Raw genomic sequence first — 16721 nt, forward strand, 5'->3', positions numbered from 1 at the left:
TATTAAAAGCATTTTCATTTTCTTGAAAATTCTCTCAAGGGAATTTTTCAGCTATTTTTTGGACAGTTGCATTAGAATATATATGTCCTTTTATAAGGGCCTCCTTAGACTGTCCATTTGGACCATGGAATAGATGCAGGTCAGTTGCAGTGTCTATGTGGCACATTAGTAATCGGCACTTTCATGATTTAGTCATCTGTGAAATCTACCATTCCTGCCCAAGGACTAGTTTCTGAGTATATTTCATGAAGCCCAGGCAATATTGAACTTGTGTATTGAACCCTTTGAGCCACTACTCTTCCTTAGAAATATGGGGCAGATCCAAGCTTGCTCAGATCTAGAGTATGAATTGATGAGGTATGGAAGGTCGATGTCCACTGTAGCAAAAGAAAACTTATTCTAACTTTTGACTGTTAATGCATTCCATTAGCCACAAGCAGATCAGCTTTGAGATACGTGTACCAAAACAAGATTGTTGTTTCATTAAAGCTATCTTCTAATTTCCTCCTTTTTTGTGTTCTTTTTTCGTTTATATTTTTTTCTTCTATGCTGAACTCATGACTTTCCATTTTTGCCCTCTCCAGGCAGGGTTAACACAGTCTATTCCCATTCTCCGACGAGACCATCACCTCCAGCGGGGTATCAGCCTGAACCCAATGTCTTTCCCCACAGCTGACCTTACTCTCAAGGTAATAAGGGCCCTGGTACTCTTTGAATGAAACCTTATTTATGTAAGGCAGTAGGGAAAACAAGTTATCCTGGATAACTGACCTTTTATCCTGGTTTTCCTCTTATATTTGAACTCTCAAAATTTCCCTGAATAAAATAAAAAACTGCTTTCATTATCTACTGCTATCACTACTAGCAATTTTTATCTCCCCCTCCCCCTTCCAAAGATGGAGTCTGCACGCAAGGCTTGGGAGAACTCACCCAGTTTGCCTGAGCAGAATTCTCCAGGAGGAGCCGGTTCAGGCCTCCAGCCTCCTTCCAGTGTTGGAGCTTCCAGTGGGGTCAACTACAGCTCTTTTGGAGGAGTTTCCATGCCACCTATGCCTGTGGCATCTGTAGCACCTTCTTCTATTCCAGGTATCTTCTTCCCATCCCAATCAGATTTCAAGTGCTCCTTTCAGATTACCAAGGGAGAACTACATTGTAGCGACGACCTTTCTTGCCTTGAGTTTTTGGAGATTATAATAGGAATTTCTTAAGTCCAGATTGTCATAAATTCCTTTATTTGTGATGAGTCTGACCATCACTTGGTTACTGGTCCCTTTTCAAAGGCAGTTTTGAGAAATATGGGTCTAAGAGCATTTGTGGTAAACTCCTGCACGTTGGTGTCCCAGAAGAGCAGCTTTCTATGAATGTAGGTCATGGGAATTTTGAGCCTGGTACTGCGCCTCTTTCTCCTCCTCACTCCCCCCAATAGCATTGAGTCTCTATGATGTATTCCAATAGATCCTTCTGACCCTTCAGTGTGTACTCAGTAAAAGGGAAATGAAGAGCCAATAACTGAGAGACTTAAGGCTGCTTTTTTCTTCATTTTACCATACTTTATCTAGTTTTTGCTAGATTCTTAAAGTCTGGCTAAAAACAAGGACTAAGAAAAAGGAATGCTGAAGTTAAATTCAATTTTCTCTCCTCTATAATATTTAGGTCTTCCACTTTAAGTCCCAAGTCTTCCTGTTATACATATTAGCTAAACTTGCTTCTTCAGGGACTGGAATCTAAAATTCAAATATATAGCTATAGTTTAGCAAATTGTCTGGTTATGACAACCAGCCTGGTCTGGCATCTCATTTCCAGCACGAACACTTCCAGACAGACAATATTTATATAGGGTGCATCTTACATGTAACAAATTTATTGATTTAACAAGTTGATGAATTTTATTAGTGCCTAGGCATCTCTTTTTGTTACTCCTTTTTTAAGTGTGTCTAATTGGGATTTACTAAAATGGGAAGGTTGCAGAATTTTCTTTTTGATTTCTAATTTTAGGTAACCATATCCCACCTTTGTATCTGGATGGCCATGTGTTTGCAAGTCAACCCCGTCTGGTCCCCCAAACAATACCTCAGCAACAGAGTTACCAACAGGTAAAAAAGCAGCCTAGAAATCAGCACAATGTGAGAATGAAAGGACAATGTCATGTTAAATACTTCTGGATTAATCCTTTTTTTTTAATCAAATTTTTCTTCAGTCGGGATTCTTAACCTATAACTCCTTTTGAAATTGGCCCTCTTATTCTTTGGTGTGATGACAAAAAAGAAGGTCTATTAGCCATCATGAGGGTGACTTAGGATGAAATTCTCATAGAAGTGAGCTTAACACTAATTTTGACAAGAGGGTCTTTATCTCAGATGTCTTAAGGATTAATTTTGGAGTTTTGCCTCATTGAGTTAGTGGGCCTTCTGCTTAGTTCCTGTGGAATACCTGGGGTATAGTTAGGGTACCAAAAAAAAACTTGTTCTGTTTATCATCATGCCGGTTTTTTGGTTTTTTTTTTTTTTTTTTTTCCCTCTTCTCTTCTCCCAGGCTGCAGCTGCCCAACAGATTCCAATTTCTCTCCATACATCTCTACAGGCGCAAGCTCAGCTTGGGTTGAGAGGTGGACTTCCTGTCTCCCAGTCTCAGGAGATCTATAGTTCCATACAGCCCTTCAGGTAACATATGTACATGCATACTACATAAACCCCTGTATTTCTTTCTGAAGTCAGTTTGTGCATAGGGCCTTGAATATGAAACTTAAATTTCCTTATTCTGCCTGATATTTTTTCTGATATACCTTAATTGTTAATTATTGGATTAGAGATATCTTGGGCCTGATTGATAGCTTTGTTAAAAGTTCAGTGTCTTGTGTATTGCTAGATTATTTCATAAATTTAATTTCAAATGCTTTGTCAACTTAGTAAAACTTGATTTTGGGGAAGGGAGTGGTAATTCTAAGAATGAACTCATTCTGATAAAAAGATTCCTTCTTTAGATCTCAGGTGTACATGCACCCCAGCCTGTCCCAGCCCAACACCATGGTCCTAACTGGAGGAACTGCCTTGAAGCCTCCTTATTCTGCTTTTCCGGGCATGCAACCCTTAGAGATGGTCAAGACTCAGTCTGGATCTCCTTATCAACCAATGAATGGAAGCCAGGCTTTGGTTTACGAGAGTCAGCTCAATCAGGCAGCTGGAATGGGGGCTTCCCAAATGATGGACTCCCAACTAACACAGGTTAGAAATAAGCTGGCATCAGGGGAACATACTTTTTTTAAAGTTTTTCTAGTTTGTTTGTCTTTAAAGCTTTCATAACATCTCAATAGCTATGTTATTTTTAACTGAAAGAGACGGAGTATAGAACCATTTCTTCCTTTTGTCTGTCATAAACCATGACCTTTTAGTACTAAGCTTTAACAGATATAGAAAAGAGAAAAGAAAGAATCAATTCCTGCCATTACCATTTTCTAGAATGGGAGCATGGTGTGGTGGATAATCCATAATATTGAAAGAATCTTAATTTAAGTCCTGTCTGTGACAAATACTGATCGTGTGATCCGGGGAAAGTCAGTTACCATTTCTGGGTGGATAGGCACTGACAATTCCTTACCAAGGGTTTATTACTGAAATTATGGGGCAAACAAATATCATTCCTTAGGATCATGTTCACATTATAATGTGCATGCCAGAATTTAATAATAATATCTGGGTTAAAACTTTCAGTATTAAAAATATGAATTAAATTTCATTGTGTGAAAGGGTAGAGCATGATTTAATTTGTATATTTGCATAATAGTAAACAGCAGGGTGCTTCTTAATGAACAGGATTATATATATAATATAATAGTGCAAAGACACTTCTTATTTATCCTACTGACTTCCTCTAATTCCTTCCTGCTATAGACTCATCTCAGCCATTTCCTGACATCATGGAATTTGATGACAAATGTTAAACATCTGTTTTTGTGCAAGGTGTTTTGTTAGATGCTAGGTTTAAAGAAAAGGGATGATTTAAAAATCAGTGAGAGAGAGAGCCTCTTATCAAAATTAGTGCAAGTTCACATCTATGTCCATTTCATCCCTGAGGCATTGTAATGATGACTAAATGATTGTCAAACATAACTTCAGTTTTGATCTCAAGCACTATATCTGGAAGATCAAAAATCAGGAGTGAAATCCTTCATGTCTATATAAGCTTCAGGAAGTTTTTGGTGGAAGAAGAACCATTAGGTTTATCATCAATGAAATGATTGATTTAATGTTAGATAATATTTTTGGCTTGTAAAAGAAAAAATCAAAGCTTTCAGAGAGCATCAGCCCTTACTCTTGGTGTCTGCAGCCCCCTAAGCTAGTGCTACATGATGTTTCAGATCACCTTGTGTCTCTGCAATATTTTGTTTATTATCATGAAGTCTCAAGTTCCAGTTTTAACTTGGTTTTATGCCACTAAGCAAAACCCTGCAGTAGGCCCAGTAGGGAAGGCTTTTATGTCTCTGTCAGAATAGTTTACCCAGTAGAAATTGGCTAGTGGTACCAGGCTTACTAATTACAATAAAGAAAACAGAAATGAAATCTGGAGAAGGAACACATGTATGTACACATTTTCTTTTTCTTCTGAGGCAATTGGAGTTCAGTGATTTGCTCAGGGTTACACAGCCAGGAAGTGTTAAATGTCTGGGGTCAGATTTGAACTCAGGTCTTCCTGACTTCAACTCTTATTCACTACACCAACTAGCTGCCCCATAAACATTTTCTATAACTATCTCTCTGTCTACCTGTCTTTATGTGTAGATGTATATAAAAATTTTCAAACATTGAGCTTGAGAATAAGAGGGGACAGGAGTAGTTTCAACCTGTCCATTTTTAATGAATGCCTAATGTTTTTCAGCAGTTAACGATGCCATTGCCTGGTTCCCAACTACCTTTGCCTCGTTATGGTTCCGGTCAGCAACCATTGATTTTACCACAGTCCATTCAGTTGCCTCAGGGGCAGAATCTTTCTGTAGGAGCTCCCCGAAGAATCCTTCCACCTGGATCCCAGCCTTCTGTCCTTGCTACCAGCAGAGAGGTAAAGATAGATCCTAATTAGATTGTAAAACCAAAGAAAGTCTTGGTTTTGGATTTCATTACTTTGATCTTTTTAAATAACAGTTGAGTCTGTTAGAGTAGAAGGTATCTTAAGATTTTCTCTTTTGGGTCATTTCCTTGTTGCTGTGAAACTAGCTTTCCATTACCTTATCCCAAGTATCCATTACTTGATTGTTCCTGTTTCTAAGAAATCCTTTATTTTAATCTCCCTAGAGTTTAAAAGTGTTAATTTAATTCCAAAAATATTGACCTGAGAAGTCTTGTGTCTCTTGCTTACAAAAGCCCCAGTCTGTCCCTGTTGACATAGTACAGCAAGGGCCGAGCTGTCTCCTGGTTTCACCATATGATGGATTCTTACCTCTTGGTCTCCTTTAGTCCTCTCAGATGGAGATGAAAGGGTTTCACTTCGCTGACGGTAAACAGAACATCCCTTCTGGAGGGTCTGTTCCATCACCACAGACCTACAGGTAAAGAAGCTATGGTTGTTAGATCTGAACAGCCAAACACTCTGTGTGATTAAATTCTAGCTTGTGAAAAACACTGGGTGGCTTAAATAATGTTTTTGGGGATCCCAGAAGTCAAGTTAGAACATTAATGACATATTGTTTGTTGATTTTTTTTTTCCCTAAAACAAGATTATATTAGTTTCTTTGCCTTACAACCTGTGTTTCAGATGGCATTAGAAAATCCTAAGCTTTTTTTAAAAAAGCCTTAGAAGTTTTTGATCATCCTGTTGAAGGATTACCTGGAAAATCAGGGTGGCAAATGCTTAAGTTTTGTAGACAGTGAGATATTTTTTCCTCTTTCTCCAAAGGGAAAAGAGGTCTTATAATACAGCAAAGAGTCTAGAGATGGAAGCCTCATTTTATTGAGAAGGAATTGCCTCTTAATTGAATCTTCTCACCATAAATGGCCAGTTAATGCCTCTGGGAGGGCACTTTTTCCAATTATTACCAAATAAGTTAGCAAGCTGGCTTTTTTTTTTACTCTTTCTGTGGCAGCTCTCTAACTTGAATGGGTGGTAAGACATTTAGAGTTAACCAAAATATGGTGTTGCTTTCTGTAAGTGTTTGGGGGTAAGGAAAGGAGTATCTGAAGCTGGACCTATATATTTGTTTTGATTCATTGTTAGAAATTTCATGTTTTAATGCCTCCTTTGGAGTATTTGGGAAATTTTACTTCATTTATCCATTTTCCTTTTAGTTGCTTTAGGTAGATTTTTGGTGATTATTTCTATAATATAACATTTTCAAAATTAAATTTTGGGTATCCTGTTTTTATTTTTTAGTTAAAGCTTATATATATAATCAATATGTCACAGGTTAAATTCACTGTTGAGCTGCCAGACATTAGCCCAAGGAGCTGTTAATTTACTAATCAGTTAAACCGAAATACCAAGAAAACCTCATTTTAAAATGGGTGTTTTCAGGTGTTTCAATTTACATGAACCAATACACAATTTGTCAGAGGAATGTCAATTTCATTAGTCCTATTGCTGAGCATCACTTTATATAAAGTGTGTATGTGTCTCATAGTTTCTTGAAATTTGTTTTAGATATTAAGGTTGCAGTTCCTTAGTTGAGAATTATTGCCCATATGCTTCTGCCTTTTCTGTCCTTAGAACACCTCTCCTGGTTTTTAGCTCCATCCATTATGTTGCCTTAGGCCTTAAATTTTTCATCTAATGTGTTCTGCAGACTGCCCACATGGGTCCAGATGCCCCCGGCCAAAGAGGACCTTTCTTCATGCTTCCTCCATATACTAGGTTTTTGTTCCATTTTTGTGGTGATACTTTGTGTATTCTCAACCACTCCCTTTGGTTTTTTCAGGCCTAGCTCTGCTAGCCCCAGTGGGAAGCCATCTGGACCAGCAGTTAACATGGGCTCTGTGCAGGGACACTACGTTCAACAGGTAGAAGATGGCTTTCCAGATCTTGTCCTTTACTCTTAGGCATTTTTCCAAGTGCCCAAAGAGAGGGGAACATTTCATTCTATTGAGAATATATCTTTTTAAAAAGGAGGAGATATGTGCAGGAGATTAGAGTATGGGATTAGTAGTCAGGCTGTCTGGCTTCTCTTCCCATCTCTTCTCCTGGTAGTTTGGTTGAGGTACTTCTTTTTCTAGGCCTCAGGCTCTCCTTTTCTTCCCAGAATAAGAGATGATGTTAAACCCTCTTCCAAGAGAGATGCTATCAAGGTACAATGTTTATAAATATGTAGAGATCTTGCTATGAAGAGAGGCATTCTGGGAGACTTATTAGATTTTCATGTTATCTTTAGTGTAGTATAATGTATTTGGGGGAGGAGGGTAGAGAAGAGGGGAGAGAGAGAAGGAGGTGGAAGCAGCCAAAGAAAGGGACTTAAATAAGTGTTGTGTATCTTAGCCTCAGTGTAGTTCTTTGAGTGAGTGAAATCATTGATGGGTGCTAAGTCTTAAGTGGAGTTATTTTCCTATTTTGAAAAAACAAAAAGTATTTTCACTACCATATTTGACTGTTAACTCTTAAACTATGTAGGACCTTAGAAAGTCCCAGAAAACTTAACACATGAGGGCTTTATTGGTCCCTATTTGACACTTCTTTGGGGCAGCTAAATGGGTCAGTGAATACAGCACTGGACTTGGAAATCAGGAAAACTCAACTTCTTGAATTCAAATCTGCTTCAGACAAGTTGTGTGAGCCTGGGGAAGGCATTTAATCCTGTTTGCCTCAGTTTCTCATCAGTAAAATCAGCTGGAGAAGGAAATGGCAAACCACTGCAGGATTTTTGCTGAGAAAACCCATAGTAGGGACACAAAGAGAGTTACACATGACTGAAAGAAGTTACAAAACTTGGTACTTCATCAAATGTTTTGAAGTGACCTCTTGATTTGAATGGAAAATTAACTTTCAAAGCTTTTTTTTTCCCCATATAAGAACTGCTCTTTGGGAGCAAAGAAAGGACATGGTTAAGATTAGCTACAATTTGTAACAGGGTTACGTATAGATCTTTAGACTTCTGCAACATTCATTGGCTGACCTGTTGATCTGGAGGAAAACACTTTATAAATTGGACTGTCATTTCTTGAGTGTAGAGCTTTGAAGACTTATAGATGTATTAACTGAAAATATCTGAAAGGAGTAAATGTCAGAGGCAGCGTGGGAAACTAAAAGAGGACACCATTTGGAATCTGGGGTTGTGTGTTCAGATCCTTGTTCTGCCCTTTGGAATGCTGGACAAGCTTAAATTTTCTGGGCCTCATTTCCTTCATCTGTAAAATGAGGGAACTCAACTAGAGAGCTTCTAAGATCCCTTCCAACTCTTATATGTGATCCTATGAGAATGCCTGCTTCTGACAGTCGCTGGATTATCTCTTGCCTTTCTTCCTCTCTCACCCTAATCCCAGTGGAAAAGTGTTAATAATCTGGTGGGAGGGCTAGGAGGTCTCCTCGAGAGTGTTTATATCTCCATGAGATGCATGTCATTAATTGAAAAGAAGCAATCAGATTGGTAAATCAACAATTCACAAAGGCTCATTTTGCCAGTATTTCTCCCACAAACATACTTAGATTATCACTACACTCCCTCCTCCAGGGAACTAGATAGTAATGGGCCAGCTTTGCAACAATTTTCAAAAGTATCTTTGAGTCCAGCACTTCAGCTAAAAATGTGGATCATATAGTTGTTTTTTTTCAGCCCTACATCAGGAAAGGGGGATGGTGGGAGCTTTGTATCCAATGAAGAGTTTGGCTTATCAAGCTTATTTTCCCCTCTGTTTTTCCAAAGGCAAAACGAGTGGATGAAAATAAATCCAGCCTGGGAGCTGTGAAATTGCAGGAGTCGGCCTCTGCCACACAGATGAAACGAACTGGAGCCATCAAACCTCAGGCGGTGAAAGTCGAGGAGAGCAAGGCCTAAGGGGTCTGTTCACGCCTGCCAGGCCCGCTCACATGCAGCACCGCCGCTGTCCTTACGCAGCTGGATGCTTGGAGATCTCGCCAGATCCATCATCCAACAAGTTGACTTGGACTTGACTCAAGTGACATCTCCAGATTTCCCTCCCTTCTCCACTCCCCACCCTCGTCCCCTTCCAATTATGGATATGACATTGACCTGCTTGCTTTCATAACAAAACAGGCAAATGATCCCTTCAGCCCTGCCCTCCACCCTTCATCCCCTACCAATGACTGTTGAGTGGCTCAAAGGGTTTGTGCAGTGCAAGTTCACCTCCCAGTCCCCCCTTTCACTCTGCCCCCTGCTGTCATACAGCTCATTAAGCAACAGCAGCCTTCTCTTCCCCAATCTGTCTCCCAGAAGAGTGATCTCCAGGCACAGGAGTATGGTAGTAGCAGGGGCATTGTAGTTTGAGGCTATTCATTTTAAAAGGCAGCTGAGGTTTTTAACGAAGGAAAAAACAAAAACAAAAAAAAAAAGCCCAAGCTATATCAATTTATAGCAAAACGTTTATATGTTCTTTCTGCTCCTTCCCATCCCATCCATCACTTTTAACCAAAATAGTTTCCTTTAACCTCTTTCTTTCATTTTATATGTTGCAATGCTACCTTAAGAACTGACTCTAAAACCATTGTTTTCCTCACTTGTTTTCCATGAGTTTATTTGCAAAACAAATAACAAAAAAAGAAATGGAGAACTCTTAAACTTTTGGTAATATGGCATTTTTGATTCTCACTGAAAGTGAATTTGTAACTAAGGCATAAGACAGATTGGTGTATTGACTGCATCCTGACTCCTGTTCTGGTTACTGTAGGACGTTTGTTGCTCAGAAAAACAGGATGAAATTTTCAGCCCATCTGAGTACAATTGAGAGACTGCCTCCCAAAACAGCCAGGGATAAATCATTGATTTGCTGACTCACTGGTGTGTTCCAGACCTCTCCTATTGCATGAATGAGAAGAGCTGACCCTTGAGTTTCCTCCGGCAGCTCCTTATAGATGTATCAGTCTTGATGTTGTGTAGGCCAATTCTCTCCCTCATTCTTGCCTCTTTGGGCTGACTGATTTATGTGTGCACTTGCTTTATTTTTTCTGAAGCTCCTTTCTGGGCTTTGCTACTCCCTAAGAGGCCTCTGATCCTTCTGTTTTCTCCTGTCTTCTGTACAGAGCTTATCACTAAAACAAAACAAAAAAAACAATGGAAGTTGTCGATCTGCATAGCAGTAATGGTGCACAATTTTTTTTTCATCTTTTAGCAAAATGTATGGTCTGCAGGACAGTTTTAAGTCTTTTTCGCCCCTCAGCAAAGCAGACCTAGGTTACTCCTGAATCATATGGAACCTGGACTCTACACTAGATGTCTTAAAGATCATCACTATTTTCTCTGGAAAATGGACCATATCTTAAGTCAGTTGAACTGCCTCCAGCCAAATGTCTATATGAGCTATGTTCTTTCTCAAGGCAACAACAACAAAACAAATTGTGATTTTTGTCACAGATTGGGGGAGGAAGTTTAAATTTTTCCCATATTTTTCTGATGATCATCCAGCTATCTGCTGCTAAGAATGATTATGGTCTGCTTATCTATCTGCTGGTGGTTCCGAAGAAGACTTTTGTATGAAGACAGCAATGTAAAAGGGACAATTAGGTGGTGTTATAACTTTTAACCCTCCAAGGTTTTATAGAGATGCATTTAAATTTATAAGCTAGGTGTATAATTTTGGATGTTTTACAGTAGCCACAGTTCTTGAAGCTATTTCTTCACATAAGTAATGGCATTTCCTCTACCCCTTACAGAACGTGGGAATATAAGTCCTTACAGAACTCTACCACATTATTTTCTCAGTTCCTTGTTATTTTGATGATGATTATAATTTTAGAGTGGAGTGTCAGTATGTCTTATACTCAGTAACATCTGGGACAGAGAAATTTGGTTAAGAATCCTTCCTTTTTTTCCATAGCCTTCACCAACCTGCCTCTCTCAGACCTTACACCAGCTTGACTATTTTTCTCTCTCATTCCCAACAGCCTTATCCCAGGAGCCTGTTCTCCAAGGAATGCTCTTTTGTTGGACCGACTCAGCATTGGCCTGCCCCATGCATACATCATCTACTTTTCCTTCTCTTCCCCCATGCCTTGGAGCTTGTGTGAGCATATGAATAGTCTTCTACCTTTATTACTTCTCCCTTTGCTCCTCCACACCATGATCATTGCTGAGCTGTCCTTATTCTGAGTCTCAGCTCAGACCACACAAATTCAAATCTCTACTTGTGTAGTTTAGATTCATTTAAATCTATTCACACCAGATTTAGGTGCACACTACTACTTTTACTTAAAAAAGGGAAAAACATTTACTGTTCCTTTCATTATCCTATTACACATGACAGTTGGAAATGCTGTTACAGAGTTGACTCTCAAAGTAGTACATCCCTCAGGCATACAATGCCATCAAAATGGCATACTTCCTGTTTGAGAAGAGGAAAAAAACAAGACAACAAGGTCACAATTTCTCCTACCCTTTTCTCTTTTACTCCCCCAAAACACTAGAATTTATTTATACGTATTTGATGTTGTAGGTCTAGGTGAAAAAAAAAAAAAGTAAATGTTTCACTGCTCTATTTATATATAATGTCTGAATTATTCTGTGCAGGAAAGGCCAAGAAATTGCATGTGAATTTCATTGCGTTCACCACCACTGTGTAACTGTTGAACTGCGGTTTCTTTTCTCCTCTAAAATACTGATTTAAAATCAGACTTTTTGAGGGACAGTAAGGAGTCTCACTGCTCCTTTGTCCCTTTGTCTGAAGGAAAGCAATTTTTAGTGCAGAAACATTTTAAGGTGCAATATCCCTCTTCCTGTCATGTGGTTTTAGAGCTAAAGCTCCAGGTAGCATGACTTCCAGCCCTTGCAGTTTAAACTTCTGTTCTCTCAGTGTAGATGCATTCAAGGGCTTCTGTCAGGGTTTTAGTAGTTCCCTGGAAGGGAACAAAGCAAATTATACATTAAAAACAACAGCAGCAACAAAAATTAAGCTTACAGTTTCTTTTAGGTAATAATGGATTTTAACTTTTCTCTACTGAAGTGAGGGTTCACAATTAATTCATTGAATCTTTGCTTAAGGATTTGCTTTGGTCTTGGATGCTGGTTGACTTTGCCCTCAGATGTTGATAAAGTGCAATTTGCATGGGGAAGAAGGGAAACTGGGTTGCTCCACAAATGGTCATAGAAAGTGGTATTTTACCATTCTATTATCTACCTGATTAAGCAAAGGTCCAGAGTATATATCTGTGTAATTGTAGTTTGTTGTCTATTCAGTGACTAGTTGTCTTATCCGCCACATTAAATCTGGTTTCATTTCTTGTCGAGACTTTTTAAAAAAAAGCTTTTTTTTTTTAAGTTTGGCATTAAACTCGGGATTTAGATTTCATCTTAGGGAAAAACACAAAGGATAAAGTTATGCTCAGATATGCAGACAGAAGGTGTAGTTTCTATTTTCAGAAACTTTAAAGGTCTTTCCTCACAACTGTTGCAGAACTACATTTGGGGACATTAGGATATTATTTTAAAATCTGGATATCAATTATACCCAGTTATGTGTTGGCCTTTCTACACTCCTAGATCTGCCTTCTAGATGTTTACTGCAAATCTTAAAAGACTCTTGCTATTACTGTGGGACTGTATGTAATGAGGCAGTGTGTTTTATGTGTGTTTGTACACTTGTCATGTAAATTATATTTGAATGCACTGTCATCTTGTGGCAAATTTTCCCAGGCACACAGTAGGTCCCTGTGACCCAGCTACTTCTCACTGTTTGCATTTTCTTTCCTCAGTAAGCAGGGGAGCTGGGGCATGTTTGCTTCCCATTCCATACATCTCTTCCCCCCCTTTTCCCTTTTTTCCCTATTTTGCTTATCATAGGATAAGCTCAGAGATAATGCTCTGTAATTTACATATGAAAGCCAGTGGCACTGAGATTTTCTTTTGTTACATTTCTGATGGAATGGGAAACACAAATGTCAGGAAAATGAGCCTTTTCTCATTGGTGTGACCCAAGCACAAGTGGATTAGTTTAGGATTGTAATAACTCCTATCTGGTGGTCACCCAATCAGCTGTTCCTCCTCTTACTGCCAGCAAATACTGCTGCAGCGATTTCTCTGACTCATCAACATCTAATGGTTGCCTCATTTCCCCTAATTCTCTCACCCACTCTATTATAGTGGTCCTGGAAATGGTAGTAGTGGTTTATGGCCACATTAGCATGTGGAGGCACCTCTTAGTGTAAACCCATTTAGGCTCTGTGGATGACATTGTTTTTAATTGGGGATATTGTACTCCTTAAAGCTTTTAAACATGCCCTGTATAGTAAAAGATTTTGTTTGGATTTTTGTTTTTGTTTTTGTTTTTTTGGCCTTTCCTCTTTTTGTCTTTTCATGTAGACCAGATATTTGAAAGGGCAGACGATGGATAAAAGTGTAATGTGCAACCTGTTTATATATTATTTTTTGGAAACTATTTTAACTTGGATGGGAAACTAGAATCACGAAATCACCAGGCCAGTTGGTGGCACACTCTTGCCCTTTCCCTCCGTTTCAGTACCTATTGTTTCTCCTTTCAAATATGTGATTGTATTAGCTCTTTCCATATGAAAGAATTCTCCTTATTTAAATAAAAAAAATTTAAAAATAAAGCATATGTGCTTTCTCAAACTTTGTGTAATTTGTTTTGGTACTTTTGCTTGGTGAGACAAGATTGACTTGTGTATCTCTTGGTTGGCCGATTCAGAAATTTACTTAAAATGCCAAAAGAAAATCATGTATCATTGTTTGGCCAGCTTTTACTTTTAAGTACGATAAAAGGGAAGGATTTATAGGGACTGACAGAGACCATGAAATTCTCCCCATTGGGAAAAAAGTACCATCGCAGACAATAAATTCCTTATTTCCTAAATATCCCTAAGGCAAGCGATTTCACACAATCTTCTGAATTCACTCTGCATTGGTGGCGATGTAAAAATATTAGGGTCTTTGATAAAGTTTCTCATTTATGTTTGTGTCTTACATGGTCCTTGAACCTGACACTAGAGCAGATAAGAAGTCAACATATAATCACTCCCCATTCTGTTAAGAATTGCAGTTGTCCCTTGGTCTTCTTCCCTAACCACCCGTACTTGGCTAAACTTTAGGTTAAAAAGTCACCCGGACAGGAAGGAGGGGTGTGAGAATAAGCCTCTGCCGAGGACGAAGGAGGCGCTGCGCGCTGGATCCTGGAGGCGCTGCTCACTGAGTGCACACTGCTGTAGATCGTTAATGGGTCAGAAGCTCGGCTTAACATGAGGGGGACAACAATGGGTTAAATGCAATGCAAAAAACTGGCAGGCGTTCCAGGCAGAGGCAAAAACGAAACCAGGTCCGTCCTGTACAACTACCTTAAGAAATAATCGACGGATGGAATACAGGTCCAGTACTGGCAGTCCCGAGCCGGTGTGGTCCAGTTACTTTCTCCGTGGGCATGTGCAGCTTACTTTCCATCCGGGGATGGGGTGGAGGAGGCGGGGCTCATGAATAAATAGTCTTCCTGATTAGGGGGAGGAGGTTCACTTGTCTGTCTTGCTTGTGCGCACGCGCGATGGACGCCATTTCCTCCTTGCAAACGCATTCTCTGGCCGAACAGGCGCGGAGCGCGATGCACACGTGATCTGAAGCGTCGCTGCCGTTGGGCCGCATCGCAGGCACAGCTAATCGAGCCTGGTGCCTGGATCTGTTGGATCAATTGCTGAGGTTCGGCAGGGGAGCGAGCGAGCTAGCGTGCGGACGCGGGAGGCAGCTCCCGAACTTGGTGATTTTTTTTTTAAATGTCCTCCCGAAAGATTTTAAGGCTAGCCCGGTTCTCTGCGTTCCTTGCCTCCTCGGTCGAGGGTTGCAGAATCTCGGGTGGTAGAGACCACCGCGCCCAGACCCCCTCGCTGACCAGAAAGGGAAACGGAGGCCCAGAGGGAAAGCTACTGCGCGGAAAACGAGGCAGAGCAGATGGGACCTGGCGGCGGCAGCTATAGCTCCTCAGTGGCGAAATCGGGTTCCACCATTCAGCCTCTGGTGACCCCTTCGGGCCAGTCACTTGACTTTTCCGAGCCTCAGTTTCCGCATCTGTAGGCCCCGGACCTGTGATTTCTTTGGCATAGGGAACTCCCTGGGGAGGACACACATTCGACCAGCGCAGGTTGGCACCTTCTCTGCAGCTGACGGCATTGGAGCTGGGAGGGGTTCTTCAGCTGGGAACTACGGGGTCTCCGGATAGATGTCAGGGGGTTTGTGAACTTGGATAGGAGGAAACCCCCAAATTCCTTATTTTCACATGCTTTAACTGAAATTTGGCATTTCTTTCCGTTATTCAGGTATCATTAAGTAATAACAAATCCTAAAGTATTAGTAGGACTTGTGGCTTTGTCACCACAGAAAACACAAAATAGAAATGTCACCATAGAAATCATTTTGTTGCAGAACTCGGGAAATAATCTTTCACTAATACTTAAGAGCCCCTGCTTTCGAGAATTTAGAACCCTGAGAGATTGAGTGACTTGCCCGGGAGTCACTCAGCTTTTAGAGGTCAACTCTCTATAATATGCTTCATCTGACCATCACTTGTAAAATGGGGATAATTGCTGCACACCCTCCTCACAGAGCTATTGTTGAGGATCAAGTGTACGGAAAGTGCATCTCATAGAAGACAGTTATCAGCTATCGTGATTTAATCTAAAATCTCATTCCTCTACATCCATCTCACTGGTTATCCTGGCCAGGCTAACAAAGCACAAGCTCTAATAATTCCAAACAGGGAATACCTCAATATACTGACCAATGAGGAACTGACAGAGGAGCAATTTTGCCAGCAGACATCATCCCAGTAGAAGGTTGGCTATAGTAATTGACATTCTCATCTCCTAAAATAAAAATAATGATCTGCAGCCTATACTAATGCAGTCATGCATCCTTGAAAAAATAAAACAAACGTTATTATTAATGGCAGTCAGAATGAGAACCCCAGATTTTCCAATGCCCTTCTATGACAGTATTTCTTCTCATCTGACTGTCCTTTCCATGCCTTGGTTTGGACCAGTGATTTCATGTGTGAAAGAAGTCCCTACTATGCACACTTCCTCCAATTGAGTAACATTAATGTAATGTCTACTCTAGATCAGTCATTGTGCTAAGTCCTGTTAGATGGAAAACACAACAGCTCTGTCTTAAAGGAACTTGCATTCTCAACATGTGTCCTTCATTAGCGCAGATGATACTCATTCATCCTAGTTATCTAGGCCCTTGAGAGGTAAAGGGACACATGTTATTAGGATGGCAGAACTTGAATTCAAGTCCTTTTGAATCCACTGAGAGTTATGGATAAAGATCCATAACATCTTTATCTATCGCAACTCCTATGATCCTACAAAGCGTATAGAATTTTAGAGCTAGAAGGAACCTTAGAGACCATCTTATTTTATAGATAGGAAAGCTGGTAGAGAAAGGGAGGAGCCTCCTTATTTTATAGATGAGAAATCTGCTAGAGAGGAACTTGCCCAGTTACAGGTCTCTTAAAAAGCTTATTCATTGCATCATCTTTAGTGCAGCAGCTCTTCTAATCAGATAAGATACTGTTAAAAAATATTTCCCCCAGGCTTTGGTGATAGGTTCCTATTTGATGACTGGTTTGTTTCTTTCCACT

The 16721-nt window shown here is 39.9% G+C and overlaps 2 protein-coding genes, 1 long non-coding RNA gene and 1 other non-coding gene across 11 annotated transcripts in view; 3 read left to right on the forward strand and 1 right to left on the reverse strand.

Annotated features, from left to right (window-relative positions):
- Positions 1-13711, forward strand: part of PRRC2B (proline rich coiled-coil 2B) — a 132693-nt gene extending 118982 nt beyond the window's left edge. For 4 of the 8 annotated variants that reach the window (XM_051980207.1, XM_051980205.1, XM_051980204.1 and 1 more), the window contains exons 24-32: positions 585-689; positions 897-1086; positions 1996-2093; positions 2533-2660; positions 2981-3221; positions 4873-5052; positions 5448-5539; positions 6902-6983; positions 8837-13711. In XM_051980207.1, coding sequence (XP_051836167.1) covers positions 585-689; positions 897-1086; positions 1996-2093; positions 2533-2660; positions 2981-3221; positions 4873-5052; positions 5448-5539; positions 6902-6983; positions 8837-8968 — 1248 coding nt within the window. In that variant the 3' untranslated portion in view covers positions 8969-13711. The remainder of the gene's footprint in view (positions 1-584; positions 690-896; positions 1087-1995; positions 2094-2532; positions 2661-2980; positions 3222-4872; positions 5053-5447; positions 5540-6901; positions 6984-8836) is intronic. The other 4 variants (XM_051980209.1, XM_051980208.1, XM_051980210.1 and 1 more) reach the window with 4 other exon arrangements.
- Positions 1434-1517, forward strand: LOC127552650 (small nucleolar RNA SNORD62). The gene has a single exon (XR_007951506.1). It is a non-coding gene; the product is annotated as a small nucleolar RNA SNORD62 (small nucleolar RNA).
- LOC127550925 (uncharacterized) lies at positions 9636-14673 on the reverse strand. Its single transcript, XR_007950961.1, has 2 exons — positions 14431-14673; positions 9636-10179 (listed from the first exon to the last, which is right to left on the reverse strand). It is a non-coding gene; the product is annotated as an uncharacterized LOC127550925 (long non-coding RNA).
- A 392-nt stretch (positions 14674-15065) lies between these two features.
- POMT1 (protein O-mannosyltransferase 1) overlaps positions 15066-16721 on the forward strand; it is a 45192-nt gene continuing 43536 nt past the window's right edge. Inside the window, exon 1 of the mRNA XM_051980221.1 lies at positions 15066-15221. The gene's annotated coding sequence lies outside the window, so the exon portion shown is untranslated. The remainder of the gene's footprint in view (positions 15222-16721) is intronic.

This window comes from Antechinus flavipes, chromosome 2 (genome assembly GCF_016432865.1).
Source record: "Antechinus flavipes isolate AdamAnt ecotype Samford, QLD, Australia chromosome 2, AdamAnt_v2, whole genome shotgun sequence".
Classification (NCBI taxonomy): domain Eukaryota; kingdom Metazoa; phylum Chordata; class Mammalia; order Dasyuromorphia; family Dasyuridae; genus Antechinus; species Antechinus flavipes.